A 17,932-nucleotide genomic window follows, 5' to 3' on the forward strand; every position below is an offset into this window, starting at 1 on the left:
TCACCATATTTATAATGAAAATCATATTAAAAAATAGAATATTAATCATATTAAAATATAGGCTATTTATTTGATACAACTGTAAAGCTTTATTCAATTATTATGGGATCACTTTCAATGCTTTCAGAATCTTTACTTTTTAAAAATATTTTTGTTTCTGTATTTTTAAAATGAACATATTTTAATGACAGTATATTCATTGAACAAAAATTAATTCTTTTATTTATCAAAATTAACTGAAAATAGTACAAATGTTGCTAAAGTGGTTGTTTTGAGCAAGTATTAACTTAGACATTATTAAAAACATGTTATTTTATTTACACACATACACTAATTTTAATTTAAAAAAATGTATTAACATTTCATGTTGTCATGTGTTACAAAGTAATAAGAAAGTTAATTTTCTCAGACAATACGGGTATCAAGCAGTTATGATCTGTAATGTTGTAAAAAACAAAAACAATTATGTAACATTACTACCAGGAATATCTGTTCACATCTGAACGTGCTGGTTCTCCCTTCCTCTCATCTCAAATAGCTGTAAAATCAACTGATGAATGTTACTCATCCCATGAGGGATTTCCCCTGTTGCTTCACGTCTGTCCCTCTGACTCTATTACCCAGCTTTGTTACACCCAGTTCATTCATTATTTACGTGATGTTTTGGTCTCACTCAATAATTCAAAATAGTCACATGATGGTCTAATAACTGGAGTAAAGTTCAGAGTTAAAAAAATAAATAAAATTGTATATAATATTATGAACACACTCTCATGGGTAGTTAAACTACACACATAAAAGAAATTGGAATCAGTCACAACATCTAAAATACATGTTCCCTTATACATTCATAACAATTTTAACCTACCCACATAATTTGCAAGCTACCCACATGCTACACAAATTAAGTATGTGTTCTGAGTTTGTCACACCACAGAAAAATGTGTTATTAGTCACCCAGCCAAATTTGAATGATAAAAAAAGCCAGCAAGTACATAAAATACGCTATCAAAATCTTGAAAAAATGAGCAGTATTCTCTGCTCTCAAACGCTGGGGGCGTGTCCGCTGGCTGTGCTGAAGCCACGCCCACTCGCGGGAAAGCTGCCGTCGCCACACTCAACTCTACAGCCGAAATGGATGCTCGCACGGTGGGCACGCACTGCCGATGATGGCACCAGTTGTCGGCGCGACTGGAGGATGAAGGCCAGGCGGGAGTCGGTTCGGCCCCATTCACCAGTAACAGCGGATTATCAGTGAATCCCAGTTGTCTCTGATGAAAGTTTATAAAACTATCCCGTGTAAAATGATCACTTACAGAGGTGGGTTTTGGCGGTGATCCTCAGCTCTCCATCAAGGTGGCTCTTCACAAAATTAATCCACTTCTTCTTGATGTAATCGTTTTTCAGAAATGTAAATAAGTACACCGATCTGTTTTGTACTGATCCGGTGATCGCATCCAGGTAGTAACGTAACGCATTTCCGTGACAAAGGCATAGCTAGCTAGCAATATGTAGGCAGTTACTAATAATAGTACTGACAGTAACTCGCGAATGAGCGGCAAACTGATGTGAATGTGCTCTATAATATTGTTAGGAGCGGCCAGCCTCAGCGGCTTTAGTGCGTCAAGTAGGGGCGTGTCCAGGAGCTCAAGGGCTCCAGTGCGTCATCGAGCCCCGTTTTAGCCCCGCCCAGAAAATCCGGAAAATAGCAATGGTGAAAAACTGTTTAACGGTCTAACTCCACAATTCAGTACTTCACAGTTCACAGTCTTTGTAATATGTTTAATCAATACATTTGTAACATTTATAATGTGTTTAGAATTTTTTTTTTAAATTGCCTTTACAGGGACTTTAAAGTTGTCTGCATGCTGCATTTCCCACAAACCATTGACAGACAGGTCTGGCTTGCTGATTACTGTGTCGCTCGCAATTACTCTAATAAAACTGAATTATGTGTATGAGTAAGCATCATTTCCCAGACTGATAGGCTTTGCATGTGCGTGCAGTAATACAAAAGGTATGTATTGAGTGAAAACAAGGTGACATGTCAAATGCCTTCCAGGAAACCGTCATGATTTCAGTAAATCAGCCACGGTCTGCCCACACATTCTTCAGACGACCTCTAGTGGCCATCGTATTGAACTGTTTAGTGTAAGTCGACCACAAAGAAAATACACAAGAGATGCCTTCAGTTAACTCATCTTACACATATGGAAATAGATGTGATATGCAGAATTATAAATCAAGACAGAATGGAACTGTATCTTTACAGGATATGGCATATGTGAACCATACAGGAAGTAGTGTATATAATCTGCTATAAAAAAGTCCATCTGTCATCATTTACTGGATACCACTGTAATGTACACCTACACTATTGGTACTGTATACAAAGTAAAAGAAATCACCTTGGTACACTTGTATTCTTGTTATCATCACTAACTAAATATAGACCTATGTTTTGAAAGTAAGGACATAAATGTAATATGCAAACAGATGTTATTGCAGTTTTGTATCCATGCATTTATGTATTTTCCAATTTAGTAAACTGCTGAATACCAAAAAATATGAACAATTAGTACCATATATTAGGCTACATCTGTTTTAATTAAAGGATGAATTGTGAAAGTATGAAAAAGATCTAATGTCCTTTTTGATGAAAAGAAGCCTAAGCACACAGAAGACAAACTGGTTTGACTGAGTCTGGATGGATTTTCCTTCTCTTTCATATTTTATGCAACAACACGTGACATAATGTAGTGAGTTATTTCCAAGTGAAGACCAAATTGTTACTGGTGCGTATATCTTGTTTTTATCTTCTATAATGTATGACGTTTACATGTTTTCTGATTTGTGTCTGGTAACATTAGTGCATTATTTGATATGTGTACTTTTCACAATATCAGAAATGCCATTCCCAGACAAATGTATTTATATTGCAAGTGCAACTCCTGGATTTTCTCATACCCACTTGTCTTTTCTTGGTTTCATTTTTATTATGAAACCAATTATTTTCCATGTCTTATCTTATGTCTCTACATTTACATTTAGATTAAATAATTTAGCAGACGCTTTTATCCGAAGCGACTAGTGGTTTAGGAATATCTTTACCTCATAAACAGTTTAGTGTATAGCTATAGGCTACATATGACATCTATGATCTAACAAGCCTACAGTAAATGGCCTACTGACTACAGAATGATGCAATCTTTTTCTTTTGTCACGGTTTAGGCATCCATGTAAGCCAAACTTGTGAGGAATGAATAGTTGTTTTATTGTATTAATTAGCTATTATTGCACAACTATAGCTCCTCTTCAAATCCACTTGGAATCATATCGGTTAGGTTTCATTTGAAACAATTTCCCTGTTGTGCGTCGGAAAAAATTGACTGCGTCGAAACTGTAAACATCACCTGACAACTCAGTCTACCTGTGTGATGTCACCCTGTAGAAGCGCCTGCTGATTGGTGGATCTTTAAAAGTCCTTAAACGGTGCCTATACATGCCGAAGGTTCCAACTTAATCCTTAAAGACACAAACAGTTTGTCACCACTGGAGATAGGGCAAACATCAAAGAGTGCGAGAAATTGTAAGTCAAATGATCAATGGTTTATTCTAACATTTCAATGCATTCCAGTAGGCTACTGTTCGCATTGTAATATCGTATTTTGTTGTGTTTACGTTGCTAGCTGAATATAGGCTACGCGTGCCTTTACCATGCTATTTAAAATTATTTTTAATAGCGACAGTTCTTAAACGGGTAGTTCACTCCAAAAAAAATTATGTCTTCATTTACTCAACCGCATGTTGATAAAATCATATAAACCTTTACAATTGGTGAAAGCGGCAATTCTGATATCCGAGGAACGCTTAAAGGGGATTTAAAAAAGTGAACGTGATTAATCGCACGATATTTGGCCAATTATTAGAATTGAACGATTAACTTCTCAGTGTATAATGCACTTTTTCTGTTTTAAGATCTTTTTTTTTTTTTTTTTTTAAATTGATTAAATATTTGATAAAAAAATAAATGTTAATTTGCATTGTTGTTTTTTTACAGTATGACAGCATGGCATCCATTTCAACTGATTCCCATCACACCCCTCAGCTGCTGTCAGTTGGAGAAAAGGATAAGAAACGGTTGCTTGAGGTGTATGTTAAGCGAAGTCTCAGCCTTAACGATGGATCTCAGTGTCCTCGGAGACAGGAGGACAGAGCACCCAAATGGGTCGCCACCACAGAGCAGAAGATAAGAGATCACAAACATACATCTCTTAACTTGACTTCACAAGCCTCCATCTCAGATGAGAACATTAGATATGAGTCTGTCATTGAACCACAACTGGAAAAAAAAGAGATGTCTTCTGAGAAGAAATCCAAAAAGTGGAAAGTTAAAGGCAGTCTGCGTCGCAACGATGGCTCTAGTGGGTCTCAGAAGTCCAATGGCAAACCCAAGAAGTGGTTTCAAAATTTGGATAAGGCCAAGGAGACAGGAGGGCAAAGCAATGATGCTCCCCCCCAAACAAGTACAGTGAGTGATGGAGATATTCATTCAAAGACGCCAAAGTCTTCCACCGTGGAAAGGAAGGAAAAAGAAGGCAAGAAGACAAAGAAACCCACTGTATGGAAGACTTTCTTGAACTGGTTTTCCAAAGGAAGCATTGAAAAGGAACAAGATCATCAGAGAACTGAAGAACAGCTCCCACTTTCCCAACCCTCAACACCCCAGATGTCTTGTTTGCCTATAGCTGATGGTGACATCAACCTGCGGCGCTCAAAGTCTTTGAAAAAGAAACCGTTGCACAGGAGATCGTCAAAATGGAGGCGAAGTGGAGATCTGTCCGCTGCAAAATGTATGTATCTCAGATTTTCTCAATGTATGTTCAGCTGTATTATGTATGTTCTTTGCATTAGTTTGAAGCTTGAATATTTATGGGGAGAAAATTCTAAATAAGTTTTTTTCACAGCTGTTAAGATGGTGGAACCCACCAGCTCGTACTATGAGAAAATGTCAGAAGAACTGGAGAAAATTGTGCATGAAGTGAAAGACAATCCAGCCGATGACAATGCCACTTTTCAGCCAACAGACCAGAGTGGTGTAAAGGGTGAGTGTTATTATAATAGACTCTATTTGAATGATGCAAATGAGATGGGTTAAATATTAGGTAGAAAGGACGCCACAAACCATTATAGGGTTCAGCTAGTTTCCCCAATTACTCAAGACAACTGAAGAAGGATGAGATTGAACGGGTAGTTCACCATCATGTTGTTTCAAAACACTTTCTTTCTTTTGTGGAACACAAAAGAAGATATTTTGAGAAATGTCTCCATTGCAGCACGATTTGGTTACCAACATTCTTCAAAATTGTTCTTTTGAGTTCCACCAGAGTAAGAAAATCATACAGGTTTGGACAACTGAATTTAACAGAATTTTAATTTGTTAAATAAATGGCAAGTTATCACTTAAGCAATTCGAAGGTGTTTCACTAATCATTTAAATAATTATTTGCTCATTCTTCTGTTGTTCCAAAACCACGTGCTGTTATTTTTTTAGTGGAATGCAAAAAATAATTTTACATTTTCAACAATTCATAGTGACTATGAAGGACAAAAACTCTATAAAGTGCAATAAAAGGAGTCCATGACTTCTGAAGTAATACTAATTATCATTTAATTAAGAACTTCTGCTCCGCATTATCAAATCGGATTCTCCATTCTGCAAATTCTCACACAAAGGCTCCAGAAGTCTATGAACTATTTCTATGGTGTTTTTGTCCTTTGGAGTTTGACAGTCGCGCCACCGTAACCTGTTAATGTATGGAAAAGCTGGGTGAAAATTATTTAAAAAATCTTTTGTGTTCAGCGAAAAAGAAACCAGAATACAGGTTTTGAAAGACACATGAAGAGTGAATAATGATATTCAAAGTGCACAGTATCTTTACATTTTTCCATCATATTTCTGCAACTATAGTCTCACAAGAAGAGGTTGTCAGGAGAATCACAGAACTGATAAAACATCAAGGGGACATAATAGATAACAGGGTAAGTGTATCGCATTCCTTCTGAAATCACTAAACATTACTGAGACATTTTGTTTTAGTTTTGCAGATGTTTATTTCAGTTTCAAAACATGTATGCAAATGTTAACCTGTTCCATGTAATGTGGTATTTAAAGGAGGTCCACCCATTTCCTTTTTCCCACTAACGTTTTCTCATCTCCTGTCCCTCCAGCTGAAAGAGAACGGCACCGTGAGCACTTTTCTGGACGGGATCAACTATAGATCCTTCCAGCAAATGGCTGATCAATATGTTCAGTCAGAAGTTCCAAATAAGAAAACCTCCATGCCCGTCGTGGCACCAGAGCTGGTGAAGTTCGCCTTCACTCTGGACTTCACAGCCCAAGTCGCTAATCTACACCGCCAGGCCACAGGCCACATCATGGGCTTTGGGAACCAGTATCTCCAAGATCGCTTCACTCACATGAGCGAGAGCCATCAGCATCTCCCTGACATTAAAGCAGAGGATCGGAACACACAGAACTCTGAGCAAGAATTCATAAGCTTGTAGAAGCTTATGGTATTAATATTTGATTTGGTCGATCGGATCACAAGTGGACGACGCAAAATGCAGGTGTAAACGGGGTGGAAAACGCTTTGAGCTTGTCCACTTTCGACCATTCAACCAGATTGCTTTCGTAGTGTAGGTGCTCGTGGTCAAGCGCGTTCGGACTGTAGACTGTAAAAACAGAAGAGCTACAAAAGACCGCCATTATGGTAAACACACTAGCCAGGCGGCATTTTGGTTCAGAGGCAAATTTGGTTTGAAGACGTAAACGTAAAAGAAGTGGTTGAAAGTGGACAAAAGAGACGGATTTAAACACCAGGTGTAAATGGGAATGTGTCTCCCTCGTCTACTGGAGAGCCGATCGACCAAAACGCATCTTAATACCAGGTAAACAGGGCCTAGTTGTCAGAGTTTTACTGGATATACCTTTGAACAGCAGCAACACAAAAAAAAAGATGTTAAAATAGGCATTTTACACACAATAACCCAAATAGTTTGGGTTTGGTTAAGCTAGAGAAATCTTAATGTGGATTTTTATGTATTCTGCAAATGTTTGCACAACTGCATTCATTATTTTTTATTTATATAATGTATTTTTAATCTGTATATTATATGTCAAATTTGTAAACTATACTCTCTAAGCATGTATATATTTTAAATATGTTGTAAATGTGTATGCGGGCATATGCAGAAGGTTTACACCATAAAGATTAAATATATTGAATAAATATGTTTTGTAAAGTGTTGTTCATGATTTCACTTATTTTCTTTTTTTAAAAATGTGTTAAAACCAAATTTAAATTATTCAAGATAAAAAACAGTTAATGAGCATAGTAAATTTAGTTAATGAATGACAAAAAATGTCAGTAATATGATTACAGCCAACTACTGACTGCTATAGTTTTATGCTGATGTGTGCAATTTAATTTTTATTTTTATTTGATCCATCCTTAATTTGTGTATTTTTATTTTTTTTATAAATGCAATAAGCAATTTCAATAAATCAGGCTGTCCAATTCCAACTTGATAATGCATTTATTAGATTTGAACAATCTTGCATACATAAAACAGAATATGACTTTGGCATGTTTTCTATTACATGTTTACTTTATTCTTACTACTTAATTGAAATAAATTATTTAGTAATATTATGTACTTTTGCCATTTGTATTAGTCTTTGTTTTTTGGGTTTTTTTAAGAAAAATCCTATATAGTTTTAATTTAATTTATTTCAGTTAGTTCAATTTTGTTTAAGTTTTTTTAAGCTTAAGTTTTTCATTATATTTTATTTCAGCTTCATATCAATTCCCCGGAAACAATATTTAACAGTTTTAGCTCTAGTTAACAATAACAACACGGATATGCATATCTTTCCATATTCAGCGTATCAACCAAATATTCTACACATGCACTGAAAAAAAAAATGTTTCAACTTAAAAAAAGTAAGTGTTCGTGCTGCCTTACAATTTTAAGTTTAGACCACTTGAAATGTGAAGTTGTACTAAGTTGGATATTTGAGTTGACTAAACTTAAAATTTTAAAGCAGCATGAACACTGTTTTAAGCTGAAACAACAAACACATGCAGCCAGTGTTGTTGTTTTTAATCAGCCATTAGAGAGACTTTTGTCTGCAATAAATAACGCACTGTCCTTCAGTCTTCCTCTTGCACATCCATGTAGGAGATACAAGGAGAAGAGAGATTTACTTCTGCGTTCCTGTGCTTGTCCAAGTCTAGTAATGCTCTTCTGTCATAATCTAGCGTGTCCTTCTGAAGCTGTGGTGTTTCAGAATGGCTGTCCATTTCTAACTTTAAGTTGAGCTGCAGGAGGAAGGTTGAAGATAGTGGCTTTGCATCTGTAATGATGTTATCAGTCTTTTTGCAGAAACCGCCGGATCCAGCGAGCTGGAAACAGAGGAAAGATCGTTGTCTAAAACACAGAGGCTGGGTCTGGCTCCTGCGCTCCGGATGCTTCTTCCAGGTTGAAGTAGGAAAACGGCAGGACAGAAAACGCAAAGCAATAGAAAGTAAAGGAAGAGAGGAACATGGAAGGAAAGTCAAAGAAAGAGGGGGGAGACAGGACCAGGGTGCAAGAAATGGAGCAGGCGTGGGGACCAAAGGTGGAATTTGCAAAAGCAGGAATCTGGAAAAATTCAGGAACATCTAATTATGTAAAATGTGTCATTTCATGTTGATTACTAGTTCAATCATGTATGAAATCTTTGCTAGTTTTACCTGTTCGGCAACAGTCTTCTCAAGTGTGCGAGGGCGCACCGCAGGTGTTTGATCACTTCCTGTTTGAATTCCCTGACTGCATTCAGAGCCTGGTGGGGAAGTTTCTTCGCCCAGCGCAAAAATCTATTCACACACATATGCAAAACAACACTAGGAATGACAGTAGGCACTTAAATAGTTTTCTACTGATAAGATACTCAAACAAGAATATGAGCAACTGATCTCACCTACAGATGAACGAGAAGACAGTTGTAGTGGGCAGAGTGTACGGCAGTAAGGCATAGGATATGAGACGACACAGCAAGATGTTGTTGTGAAAGGTCCAGATGCCAAACTGTTCTGCTAGGTTACAAAGCAAAGCTGAAGAGAGAGATTTCATTTTAGCATGTGCATATTTACATGTATAGTAGGCCTATACATTAGACTGGATATAGTGCATAGTTGCCTCAAAAAGGTTGCGGACACTTAAGTCACTTTAAGATCTTGCATTAAACAATATCAAACCAAGTGGAATCTGCAAACAATTGCTGCTAGAGCTTTTCTCAGAAATAACTTTTCAGCTGGCACATCAAGAAGTGTAGTTCATGACATTAACTATGACTGTCTTTTTAGTCATCATCAAACTTACTTGTGGTATGTTTTGCTTGTAGGTTCTTTCAAATTCTGCCATATTTTACAATACAATTTATTCCTGTGAGTCAAAGCTGAATTTTCAGCATCATTACTCCAGTCTTCAGAGTCACATGATCCTTCAGAAATCATTCTAATATGTGGATTTGCTGCTCCAGAAACATAGAATCAATTTAGAAAAGAGTTGTGCTACTTAATATTGTGAAAACCATAAGTTATTTTCAAGATTCTTTGATGAAAATAAAGTTCAAAAGAACAGCATTTATTTGAAATATCAGCCTAAATAAAGTTTGAAAAAAATTAATAAAAAAAAACAAAACAAAAACGTTTGAATGGTTGTGTAATTATACTGTATTCATGCATTTTAAACATGAATTAACTGTTTAAATACTTGTCGGGGTTGTATGTCACTTGAGATCCAAAGGGAACGTTCTCAGAATGTTCTGGCAAGGTTCTCTCAAAGTTATGACATTCTTCCAGTAACATAGCTCTGGTAGTAATAGAATGTTAAAAGTTTTTTGTTCCAAGATTTCACAGTGTTCTCAAAACGTTACCACAAAATGTATTATTTATACATCAATTATTCTCAGTTTAAAAAAAAACAAAAAAAAAACATTTTAATTGGACGTTCGTCTACCATTTTGAAATGTTAGCCTACTACTTGTTTCAGAATCATCAGACATTTAAAAGTAACGTTCCCATAATGTTTGCAAAATGGAACGTTAGCATTAAGAAAATATATTTTTAAAACATTTAAAAAACTGGACGGTTTGAACGTTTGGAGAAAGTTTTTTTTATAACTTAATGGCAACGTTAGCATGTTCTTAGAGTAGCCTACGTTTTTTAGTTAGGTAGTGTTTGTCATCTATTTCACTAAAGCCGGGAACACACTTAACGACTGTAAAGTCGATTTGATACTTACGACTGATCCACGCTGTCGCTGAGTCAGAGACAGTTGCGTTCAGTCGGTGTTTAAAATCTGCTCCAGTCGTTGGAAACAGTCTGTAAGTGTGTTCAGTTCAGTTTTAGAATGTTTCAGCAAGTCGTTAAGTGTGTCCCCGACATTCGTCACAAACAACTTGTAACACAAAAGCATGTGCCTGACATTTGCCTCTCGTTCTGTAGAGCAGGTGGGATGGGGCGTAATGAGGGTAAGAGTGATGGAGGGCTCCCTAGTGCCCACTGTCCTTCATAAAGCTTTGCTCTTCAACTGCACAGCTAATGTTTTCCCAACTCCTCAATCACCCGATGACAGCAGAGAGTGTCAGTAACAAAGTTGGAAGTGCATTGCATCTAGAACTATCATGTATATTCGGCTCCTCACCTCTTTGTACCCATGCTGGTAGGCTGATATATAGTAACTGCTCCAGTGAGTTCAGGTTCCAGGGTAGATCTTCAAGACAATGATAGAACTCCTCCGGTAACTCAGTGTCTGTTTTTATCTCTTCAGAATGCTCCCCTTTGCCCCACCTTTGCTGCTCCTCCTCATTTATCTCATTTTCTCTGACTTCTTTTGTTCTCTTCATGTTCACGTCCTCCTCACATACAGATTGGCTTGGTTTATGTCATTGTTGCTAATGGATTGCAAGCATGTTGTCTTTTAAAAGATTTGGACAAACAAATTCTAATATTTAAAACCTAATGTAAAACATAGGCCTGGTTTCACAGACAGGGTTTAGATTAAGGCAGGAATGGATTAGGCCTTGGTTCAATTAGGACATTTAAGTGGCTTTTATAAACATATTTTAAGATACGCCAGTGCAAGTTGCTTTCAGTTAAAACAGCTCAAACATGCATTTAAGTCATAAAATGTAAAACCTGATAATTACAAATATCATGTGTTGTCTAAAGAATAGATGTCTTTTAAATGGCACAGATTTCACACATAACCCACCACCAGTTAATCTCAGTTCACCTCTAATCTTACATGTGTAAAAAAAAAAAAAAAAAACATGATAGGCTATACTTACATGATAGTTCATTATCATCTTTAAAGTCCTGGAGTGGAGAGGAGAGCAGCAGAAGCTTCTTCATTATACAGCAACCCTGATTTACTTTGAGCAGTGAATTAAACTCAGGCTTATTTTAGAGAGAGAGAGAGAGAGAGAGAGAGGCAATGGCCAGTCAGCATGACAGGGTTTTGCCAGTTTATGCTATTCTGCCACCTGGTCCTATTTTTACACACCAGAGACAAGTGATTGATGGCTGCAATACTGCAATTGACATCTGACCAACACACGCTCAGAGCCTTTTGCCAGGCACTTGTTATTTTAGAAGTCACCTTCCTCCAAAGGGTGATTGTTAGTGTTAATATATTTGATCTGATCTCAGTTTAATGTGCAGAGACAACTGTAAATGATCATGTTTCGTTTTGAGTGCTCTGCCTCTGACATGCCAACTATTGAGTCTAAAAATGAAATTATTTTGGAGCCAAAGTAGCCTGTTTCATGAACAACGGGAGATGGAGAAGGTGCAGTAGGAATGTTTAGGAAACAAGGATTATTTTTCAATATTACATTATTAATGAAGACCAATTCCTTGGTTTTGTTATTTATGACTTGAAACGAGCCTTCATTTTTCATGATCAAGGATTTATATCTAACGAACGTGACTATTATTTTAAACTTTAGCTGTGAGCCTTTACAATAAGGTTCCATTAGTTAACATGAACTAACAATGAAAAATACTTCTACACATTTATTAATTAATGTCATTTAATTTCAGCATTTACTAGAAGACCATTATTAAAATCAAAAGTCATGTCTGTTATTATTTAATGGACCTGAGCTAACATTAACAATGAACAGTTGTATTTTTCATTAACTAACATTATACCAAGATTAATTAATACTGTGTTATTGCTCACACAAAAGGTTGGATGCAACACGTTTTGGCAAGTCCTATTCAACTTAGATCAGTAACCACAAAAACGGTTTACCATTTCGCAGACAAATAATCATAAAGCATCTTTAAACACAAATGTTTTCCTTTTTTATTGTATTTTTACAGGTACAAAAGAAAGATTAATCAAAGAGGCCAAAGCCCATGTCTTCATCAGACTCCTCAGATTCTTCCTTCTTCTCTTCCTTTTTCTCTTCCGCTGAAAGGCAAACATGCAAATGTCAAATCACAAGTTTCCAGGTTATTTCTGACTTCAGACACAAAGTATTTTATCACTGGGGGAAATCAGCCGACTTCAGAAATTTAGTAAAAGGGAATGAAGAAGAAATTCTACTAATATAATCAGATCCGAAACAAAACAATGCCTCAGGGGTGACGTTCAAACTGCTAACGAAAAACCCCAGCGAAAGGGTTAGAAAATTGTGCAAGAGAATATTTTGCTAAAATTTGAAACGTAATGCATCTGGAAAACTGTAAACAATGACGGTGAATACAAATATCCTGAGCAGTTTTATTCAAGAGAACCTATAACATTAAAATGATCTTCACCTTTAAAAAAACTAACTGGACTGAAATAAATTGTTGTGCCTGGTGTCAGTATTACTGAGATAGTATTAAAGTTATTAATACTTTGCATTAGGTTTTTTATCATTATTTTTTTTTTTTTACATTTTCTGCTTTCATTTTAATTTTTGACCTACTTTTTTTGTTGTGCTTTTATAATTTTTATTATATATATATATATTAGTTTCAGTTTTTAGTTCAATTTAAACTATATGAAAATAGCTGAAATAAAATAAGTTTATGTTTTTTTATATTTTATTATAGTTTATTATAGTCAAGTTTAGTTTATTTCAAGTAAGTACCAAAAGTTTTTCTGTGGTTTTAGTTTTAGTTAACTATAATAACCCTATAATCAGGTTTATTAAAGTACCCACCTGCAGGTGCTTCCCCAGCAGGAGCGGCTCCAGTGCCACTAGCGGCAGCAGCAGAAACCGCCACTGCACCACCCGCTGGAACGGAGGCTAACTTAGAGAGGCCTGTGGAAACATACAAGTGAAACAACAAAAGAGTGAGTGTTATGAGGAACTCAAATGCTCACATGATTTTAATATTGTGTAGGTCAAAAGGTAAAAGCAATGCAGACTTACCGGCATTCATGACTTCATTGATGTCTTTGCCATTCAGTTCACTGATGACCTGTTGAGTAACAGCAAAAAACATGATTGACTCATTGGGGGATTTAGTTGCTGTACATGAGCTGCATCCGTGTTATTGAGTAAGAACAAGGAAAGTGCACCAGAGTTCAATGTGCAACAACACAGAACTGTATGGAAACCCTTTTTTTATTTATTTTTTACTAATAATAATAGATTATACCCAAGAGATTTATTTATGGCAAGCAGTGGAGAATAAAAAATTTATGTTATGATGAATGTTAAGATGTTTAATTATAAAACACTTCAATTGTATTAGGTTGATCATTCTGATATCCTATTTGAAAACAGGTTTATTAGATCCAGGATCCACCTTGTTAAGACGCTCATCATCGGCCTCGATTCCGACACTCCCCAGGATGTTCTTGATGTCTTTGGCGGATGGGTTGGTGTTGCCACCCAGTACAGCCAACAGGTAAGCGGCCACGTAACGCATTCTAGAAGAGAGGTTACACTTATTTATAACTGATTAATGGATTTGTGTATATGTATCCTCTATTCATATGATTTTAAGAACCATTTGATTAAATATATTGATTAACAAAAAAATATATTGAAATCAACATAAAATCAAAAGTCACAATTCTTCTTTTTTTTTAATAGAATAATATTATTTAATTATTTATTATAAATGATGCATGGTTTATATGCATCTTTGATTCATATAAGAAGATTTGACCAAACATGGAAATATTGACAAAAAAAAACAACTATATTAAATAAAGCTCCTAATATATACACAAAAATCTGAAATCTCAAAGAAATATTTGGTCTCACGAAGGGTGCTATAAGATTGGAAACATGGTTTAATTAAATATTTCTTATATAGGCTACTTAACTGATAAAATATTACATTAATTACTATAATCATTATAGTAATTAATTTCATAATTTATCAGTTAAGTATATAAGAAATACAGTATAATATAGTTAAGTATATATAGTGTAATGTAATGCATAAATTGAAAGTCCGGTGTTTACTCTGCCTGAACTGCTAAGCAGATGACTAGGTTTATCAAGCGTGTTATAGTATGCTTTGTTTAGGGTTAATGACATATGTATATTTTAAAACATAATTCAAATAACCAGAACATGTTTCAACCCTTCACGTCTTATTTGTGTTAATAACTATAATTACATTCGGCCATATTTCAATTCTACTCTGATTAGAGCGCAAGGAAACAAAATGGAGTATGCCTATATAACTTGATAAGCACGTGCTTACCGAGTGGAAATACAGGTGAATTTTAAATAATGAATACTAGCTTAAAACACTGTACCTAAACACACTTTAATACTTTCAATATATAAGTGAAATGTCAATGAAAACATACTTTAAGTCTGCGAAAGACACGAAACGTCGGTCACGCTGCAATTTCCGGAAAAGAGAGGACGAGTGGAGGAAAATAGCTGAAGAATAAAGCAGTATGCGATGATCTGATTGGCTGCACGATGCGCCCTGTCAAAATGGGAGACGATGATTGGGTAGTATTTTTTCCTCGTTCATGGCGTGCAAGGGTAATATTTGCGAATGTTTAGCAGTTTTACCCTACCTCTATGAGGAGTTTTCCTTCATTAAATATGAATTGTCTTAACAGTTGTGCTTTTTTGGTTTGTTTTTCGAATCAAAATCCCCTCCAGTTATTTTATTTTATTTGTTTATTTAACAGGGACAATACACTAAGCATTGTTACACATAGACAACCGATGCTGTGTACATAGGGCATATAGCATAAAGCTAGTTTGCGGCCCGCGTCCCTGGTTAGGCTTTTACATAAAATCAAAACATCCAAAAAACAAAACAAAAAAACAAACAAACAATCATCACAAGAAACAAAACAAATACAAATACACACATGTATACATTAACAGCTAACTTACACATTCAACAACACCTCATGGTGAATACAGAGATTTTATAATGAATGTATGAACAGCTAAATCTTCTAAATCTAAAAAAGTTTCAGTATGTAACTAAAAAAGTAGTAGAATTTGTATAACTTGGGCTTTTATCCTTTTGGTGGCATTTAAACCCGTCATTAAAGGGATAGTCATCCCAAAAATGAAAATTCTGTCATCATTTACTCACCTTAAAGTTGCTCAAAACCTGTATGAATTTCTTTCTTCTGCTGAACACAAAAGAAGACATTTTGAAGAATGTATGAGAACATACCCAGCAAACATGTTACATGGGGCCCTTGCGGGCAGCCCACTGTGGGCCCAGATACCGGCGTGAAATGGGGGGCACGTGGGGCCCCATAAGTCAATGAGGTCCATCAACTGTTTGGTTTCCGACAGTCTTCAAAATATCTTCTTTTGTGTTCAGCAGAAGAAAGAAATTCAAACAGGTTTGGAACAACTTGAGGGCGATTAAATGAAGACAGAATTAAACATTTTGGGTGAACTATCCCTTTAAGTTCTGACCTTGATACAAAGCTTTCTAATGTTTCATTAATTGCATCAGCTCTTTTCTATCTTTTATTAGTAGAGGCCAGGATAAAAGTATGTAGGCACAATATATCATATATAGCCAAAATATAGAATAGCACATATTTAAAGTAAAACAAACAGCTCAGGACATAACCACATTAAAAGTGAACAAAATCAAATAGACCGAAGCTTTTTATTGACAGGAACAAAAACCTCACAATGGCAAACACATCAATCACAAACCATTTACATTATAAAACAGGTTTCACAGCTGTACTGGTAATTAACACAAGCTTTAGTGAAAAGAGCCCTAAAATTGGATTCAGTTCCAATTCGATCTTGATGTATAAAGCAGTGGAACTCTGATCAGGGAAAATGAATGAATTTCCGTAATGTCTACAGTTCTATAAGCTCTTCATCCTTCTCTTGTGTAAAGAGATATGACACAGTTTCCAGAATAAACTCCAAGACTTTCCTCCAGCTGATCACATACCAAATCTTATACAGGAAATCTCCAAAGTGTACCATTAGGAAGAGTGCAAGAAAAATGAGAAAGATCCGATCAGCGTGGTGGAGCAGCTTCTCTTTGAATGTGCGTTGTTCCCATGGCACTGCGGCCCGAGCCTCACTATATTTGCCAAAATGGAAAAGGGCTTCCTCGTCACTGTTGATCTCCTGTGTCTCCATCTCCTGCTCCTCCACAGCTCCGTCACTTTCTGCCATTGTGTTCAATGCTCTCCAAAATTCAGGCCTTTGAAAATGTCTTTTTTAATGAAATGTTCAACTTGTGGAGACAGGCCTCTTCTCAGCGCGTGCTGAGTTGTGTGTTGGTCTTCCCTTTGCACAGCCGAAGAATAAGGCCTGAATTGGCAGCAGCTTAATTAGTTTTCAGTCTTTCTTTAATACCTGAAGTTTGAGAAAATACAAAGGATGAACCAATGAACTGAATGAAACTAATTAGCTGTAGCCATTTTAATTTTGTTGGTTAATTTCCACAGTCCTCCTCAAAGCTTCTGTGTGTGTCTGACTGAATATGGCAGGCTGATTATGAACTCGCACCTCACTAAGGAGATCACTGGGACTTAGTGACACTCAGCACTTTTTAAAATCCTACAGTAACAGATGGCAAGTGGAATAGATGCTAACAAAAGGTCATTTCTTTCTACATAAATCTTCTTAAAAGAAATAGAGTAAATTGAGTCAAATTCTGTCATTCAAACACCATCTGATTTATTGCACATTACTTTTCTTTACCCATTTTAACTGTATTTAGGGACACATTAATTGATTTATTAAACACATTAGAGAAACTGGAATTTCATGACTTTCTTCTTTTCTGCCTAAGAGTGGCATAACAGTTTGGATGCAACTATGCATACTTACAAGTACACATTATAATTATACAAATAATATAACTATTATAATATAAAGATGGGTGTATTATTTGTAATATGCAAAAAAAAAAAGTTTATTAGGTGCATACGTATAGTTTAAATCAAAGCATGTCTATCCAGTACTTGTATTAACATGATTCAAACTAGCAACAATCTAGAAAGACATCATAACAGTAAAGATCATATTTTATTGAATTTTCTTTAATCATCAATAGATTTTTTTAGTTACATTTAAACAATAAAATGTTTTATTTATAATTAAAATTAATTATTAAACATGTTAAATTTTGATTTTAAAATTTTATTTAAATTGAAGAATTTATTTTTTAATAACTATAATGTAGGCATCACTAAATACGTTTGCTTTTATTATTCAGCTATAATAATTAGGATCACATTTACAGAGGAAATGTAAGAATTAAAACATTAACATTATTCCTTTGAGGTGTGCTATTCAAAAAACAATGGATTATTAATGCGTTTATTAAAATCTGTAAATCGAGGTTGTACAACTGACTGCGAATATTAATTAAATCATAATAATAATAATAAACAGAGCAAT

At 35.5% G+C, this 17,932-nt stretch overlaps 3 protein-coding genes across 3 annotated transcripts; 1 reads left to right on the plus strand and 2 right to left on the minus strand.

The window, feature by feature from the left end:
* Window positions 1-3,529: 3,529 nt before the first annotated feature.
* On the plus strand, window positions 3,530-7,011 carry LOC130103994 (uncharacterized). Its single transcript, XM_056270357.1, has 5 exons — window positions 3,530-3,589; window positions 4,061-4,853; window positions 4,968-5,105; window positions 5,972-6,042; window positions 6,232-7,011. The coding sequence occupies exons 2-5, from the start codon at window positions 4,070-4,072 to the stop codon at window positions 6,565-6,567; spliced, it is 1,329 nt and encodes a 442-aa protein (XP_056126332.1). The 5' UTR covers window positions 3,530-3,589; window positions 4,061-4,069; the 3' UTR covers window positions 6,568-7,011.
* Window positions 7,012-8,182: 1,171 nt separating this feature from the next.
* Window positions 8,183-11,508, minus strand: LOC130103996 (uncharacterized). Its single transcript, XM_056270359.1, has 5 exons — window positions 11,399-11,508; window positions 10,753-11,002; window positions 9,026-9,158; window positions 8,799-8,921; window positions 8,183-8,706 (listed from the first exon to the last, which is right to left on the minus strand). Exons 2-5 carry the CDS (start codon window positions 10,952-10,954, stop codon window positions 8,217-8,219), a joined length of 948 nt encoding a protein of 315 aa, XP_056126334.1. The 5' UTR covers window positions 10,955-11,002; window positions 11,399-11,508; the 3' UTR covers window positions 8,183-8,216.
* Window positions 11,509-12,396: 888 nt separating this feature from the next.
* On the minus strand, window positions 12,397-15,037 carry rplp2 (ribosomal protein, large P2). Its single transcript, XM_056270367.1, has 5 exons — window positions 14,881-15,037; window positions 13,860-13,983; window positions 13,481-13,529; window positions 13,268-13,369; window positions 12,397-12,528 (listed from the first exon to the last, which is right to left on the minus strand). The coding sequence occupies exons 2-5, from the start codon at window positions 13,980-13,982 to the stop codon at window positions 12,452-12,454; spliced, it is 351 nt and encodes a 116-aa protein (XP_056126342.1). The 5' UTR covers window position 13,983; window positions 14,881-15,037; the 3' UTR covers window positions 12,397-12,451.
* Window positions 15,038-17,932: the final 2,895 nt, after the last annotated feature.

Source organism: Rhinichthys klamathensis, unplaced genomic scaffold, assembly GCF_029890125.1.
Source record: "Rhinichthys klamathensis goyatoka isolate OS25496 unplaced genomic scaffold, OSU_Roscu_1.1 h1tg000303l_1, whole genome shotgun sequence".
Taxonomy (NCBI): Eukaryota; Metazoa; Chordata; class Actinopteri; order Cypriniformes; family Leuciscidae; genus Rhinichthys; species Rhinichthys klamathensis.

Coding starts and splice junctions, on each gene's coding strand:
- LOC130103996 (XM_056270359.1), bottom strand. CDS start 10,954: ATGAAGAGAACAAAAGAAGTCAGAGAAAATGAGATAAATGAGGAGGAG. Junction 8,922..9,025: donor GTCTTCTCGTTCATCTGTAG/GTGAGATCAGTT, acceptor GTGTGTGAATAG/ATTTTTGCGCTGGGCGAAGA. Junction 8,707..8,798: donor AGAAGACTGTTGCCGAACAG/GTAAAACTAGCA, acceptor GAATTTTTCCAG/ATTCCTGCTTTTGCAAATTC.
- rplp2 (XM_056270367.1), bottom strand. CDS start 13,982: ATGCGTTACGTGGCCGCTTACCTGTTGGCTGTACTGGGTGGCAACACC. Junction 13,370..13,480: donor CAATGAAGTCATGAATGCCG/GTAAGTCTGCAT, acceptor ATGTTTCCACAG/GCCTCTCTAAGTTAGCCTCC. Junction 12,529..13,267: donor TGCTGGGGAAGCACCTGCAG/GTGGGTACTTTA, acceptor TTTGCCTTTCAG/CGGAAGAGAAAAAGGAAGAG.
- LOC130103994 (XM_056270357.1), top strand. CDS start 4,070: ATGGCATCCATTTCAACTGATTCCCATCACACCCCTCAGCTGCTGTCA. Junction 5,106..5,971: donor AGACCAGAGTGGTGTAAAGG/GTGAGTGTTATT, acceptor CTGCAACTATAG/TCTCACAAGAAGAGGTTGTC. Junction 6,043..6,231: donor GGGACATAATAGATAACAGG/GTAAGTGTATCG, acceptor CTGTCCCTCCAG/CTGAAAGAGAACGGCACCGT.